Source organism: Triticum urartu, chromosome 7A, assembly GCF_056163025.1.
Source record: "Triticum urartu cultivar PI428250 chromosome 7A, HENAU_Tu73, whole genome shotgun sequence".
Taxonomy (NCBI): Eukaryota; Viridiplantae; Streptophyta; class Magnoliopsida; order Poales; family Poaceae; genus Triticum; species Triticum urartu.
Window position 1 is genome coordinate 126,070,275 of NC_141879.1, and position 3,781 is coordinate 126,074,055.

Consider the following 3,781-nt stretch of genomic DNA (forward strand, 5'->3'; position numbering starts at 1 on the left):
GATGGACGGTTCCAATATCTTTGTCTGCGAATGCGTCTATGGATGTTTAATGTGTCCGGTTTAAAAGTACGCCATGCCCATAAATCGTATTTTCGCTTTATAAGATAAAATGATTTCAAACACGAAGATAATGTGAAAAGGCATGATAAGGTGGAGATATTACAGTATAGTGGGAGTGGGTAGAGCAAGTCTTCGTGAAATCTGTGCCAAAAGTACACTCTGTGAGGCATAGCGACTGATGAATTTCTCCTTGAACATATTGGGGGATTCATGAATTTCAGTGAAATAAGCAATACACTTAAAATTTTGCAGGCCAATAGATCAAGGGCTGCTACATACCAAACCGACAAGCCGAATCGGAGGCTTCATAAAGGATACTAGGATAGAACTAGATCAGGTTGGCATACAGCAGGCGCTGGAAGTCGTCCACAATTCCAGGCTCCGTGGACATGAGGATGCGCACGCTGCCGCCGACGCCGTTCATGAGGTAGGCGAACCCGGCGCGCGGCTGGACGGCGCGGTGCATCACCAGCGGCTTCCCCCACCCGAAATCCGCGTCGTACATCGGCATGCCTAGCCAGCTGGTCACCCTCAGGTCAGTCTCCGGCATGCTCCCCGGAGGCAAAGCTGTCTCGGTACCGATCATCTCCAACCAGTCCATCCATGAACGCACCAGCTCGTCGTCCATCCGGCGGATCACGCCCTTGATCCGACCAGCAACGGAGGCCAGCTCCTCCGAGTCGACGATGTCCCCCACCTTGCCGGTGGTGCCCAGCAGGATGAGCCCGTTGCCGAAGTAGGTGTCCGGGAGCGGCGGCCGCAGGCTGCGCCGGACGTTGGCGGGGAAAGTAAGGCGCGTCGTGGCGTCCGACGGCAGCCGGCGGGCGGCGCATAGGCACCGCCACACCAGGGCGCTCACGGCGCAGAAGGTGCTCACGCTGCCGCCGTCGCCACCGGTGCAGGCACGCTTGAGAGCGGCGACCTGGTCGTTGGAGATGACGAATATCTCGTTGACAACGGCGCCCGGCGGCGTCTCGGACAATGAACTCGGCTGCTTCGGCGAGAACATAGTGAGATGAGCGTCGGGGTGGACGACGGGTGGGGACCGCGCGCGGAGGAGGGTGCGGTCGTGGCAGGGAAGCTCCAGCGCCGCCGCGGCCCCATCGCCCTCCCTGGAGAAGGCAGACCATGTCTGGAAGAAGTGGAACGCGCTCATGGCATCGATGGCGACGTGGTGCAGCGCCGTCCCTAAGGCCACCCCGCCGCACTTTAAGAAGTTCACCTGGATGCCGCACATGAGGGGCGGCGAGTGGTCTTCAACGCGGGGGACGAAGAGCCTCCTTAGCTCCGGCGACGGCTGGAAGTTTCTCAGGTCGTCGACGGTGAGGTCCGAGCGAGCGACGACGAAGAGCACGCCCTGGCCGGCGCAGTCGATCTCTGCCCGACCATCGCCGTCCATGCCGAGACGGCCGGCCAGGGGGTAGAAGGCCACCAGAGCCTTGGCCATCGCCGCTTTCAGCCTTGCCACATCAAAGAAGTCGACGTCGGCGTCCGGGCCGGACTCGGAGCCGGAGCGGTACAAGTAGACGGTCGGGGTGTGGCCTCTCTTGAGGTTGTGCTGCATGAGATCGACTGGGGAAAGCCACAGACCTTTCCTAGGCGTCTCCTCGCTGGGCGGCACCATACATGACTCCACCACCTTCACCTTAGTACCCATTATACTTTTGATGAGCTGAGGTATTTCGAGTAGGAACTATAGGAAGAGACAGAGGACAGGTGCACAATTCTTGCTCTTGCCCTCCTTTCATTTATAGTTGCATGGCCACAACTGTATACTATAGCGAAACTGATATTTTTTTTTGCATGAAAGATGTCTAGTGCGTGAGGTGCATGCCAATTTTCAGCGCATTCGGACATCTGAGTAGCTCTCAGATAAAAAAAAAACAAAATCGATCCAAACAGCCATGAACAAGAGACCTTTCACATACTCAAAATTTGGCTTTTTTTTATGAGAGGTACTTAGATGTTCAAACACACTGAAAATTAGCACCCATCTCACACACTCAAACATCTTCCATGTAAAAAAATATCAGCCTTTTTTGTTTGAAAATTTTCTAGTAATTTTTTCATTTTTTGTTCATGAGCAGGAGCAGACGAGCTCGGGAGCCATTTCACCGACTGCAGCCACTAGCTCGTCACTTCTCCTATGTCCTATATGACTCCTTGAAATGATGAAATTGATTCATCACTAATAGACTCTTGTCCAACTCTTGTACCAGCGATTCCCAGTTCCCACCACCGCCCCACTATATTGGGCTTCCACCAACCGCTTATCGTACTCCCTTGCCACCTCAAGTAGGCTACCAACGGGAGGAGGCCGTGTCGGTGCTTGAATAATCGCTCATCATCACTTGATTTTTAGACTCATTTCACTACTTGACAAAATCTAAATTCTATGTATTATATCCACTGGATACCCATTGGGTATAGAATACCCGATGGGTATGGGCATGGATGTCACTTTATGCCCATGAGTATTAAAATGAGTAGGTTTAGAAAGTTTCTATGAGTAAGGGTTTGGGTAGAAGGGGTTGTACCCACCCGTACCCTACCCATTGTCATCCCGAAACAGGATCCCTTAGTCTTGCCTTAGTTAAAGGAAAAAACTAACGCCCACACGTGTGGCATCTTGCACATCGCACACACGCCTTTATTACCACACATTTTGCCACGTGTGAATAGATGACATCAGCAGGAATCATTTTGGTTTTTTTGCTTTAAAATGTTTTATCTTCTAACTAAAAAAATTCAATTAAAAATCCGTTTTCATCATTAAATCCATCTCGACGAGATCTTCAAAACTAGACACCATGTTGATATGTTTCAACGAAATTGTTTTTTACCCAAAAGTTGCCATGATATTTACATTGTAGTTGCCATAGTGCTTAAACTAATGTTGCCATGTGGCAATTTTAGTTTGTAGAGCACGACAATTTTAGTATTTTGATGATGACAATTTTAGTACTTTGATCATGAAAATTATTTTTTGTATGAACCATGGCAATTTTAAATGCATGTATCATGGCAATTTTAGTTTATGGTTGATGACAAGTCTAGTTTCTTAATTCCCTGTTTTATAATATGTCAAAATTAATTTTAAATGTAAAAGAAAATAGCTGAAACATATCATGGCAACTTCAATGTAAACACCATGGCAAGTCATGTGCAATAGACATGGCAATTTTAACCCAAAAAAATCATCAAAATATATTGATATGAGATCGAGTTTCAAAGATCTCGTCACGAGGGATTTAATGGTGAAAACAGATCTTCAATCGGATTTTTCATTTAAGAGATAAAACATTTTAAAAACTAAAAAGCCAAAAGGATACTCACATGCATGCATGCGGTGATGTGGCGCAATATGTGTGTTATAGGGCATGTGGCGGGTTTAACTCCCACCACACGTGTGGGCGTTAGCGTTGTCCTAGTTAAATGGATGCATGTAAAAAACAACCCATCTATCGCTTCTTAGGCAACATGGGCGAAGTTAATCACTGCGCCGCCGGCCACCCTCCTCGCCCCTCCCCTTCCCACCGCGTCGTCGGAGGATGCTGCTGGGCTAAGCTCGCATGGCGAACGGCGGCGGCGCGGGCGCTCTTCTCGCATGGCAGGTGGCGGCTCTCGGAGGGGGAGGCTCGGGCCGCTCGGCTGCTTTGTGTGGTTGCGCGGGATCTGTGGGCTTCCGGCAGTGCTCTTCTCCGACGAGTCGGGGCTGGGT

General features: G+C 49.9%; 1 protein-coding gene across 1 annotated transcript; it reads right to left on the reverse strand.

The window, feature by feature from the left end:
• Positions 1-257: 257 nt before the first annotated feature.
• On the reverse strand, positions 258-1,912 carry LOC147958464 (putrescine hydroxycinnamoyltransferase 1-like). Its single transcript, XM_087534765.1, has one exon. The coding sequence runs from the start codon at positions 1,715-1,717 to the stop codon at positions 389-391; it is 1,329 nt and encodes a 442-aa protein (XP_087390891.1). The 5' UTR covers positions 1,718-1,912; the 3' UTR covers positions 258-388.
• Positions 1,913-3,781: the final 1,869 nt, after the last annotated feature.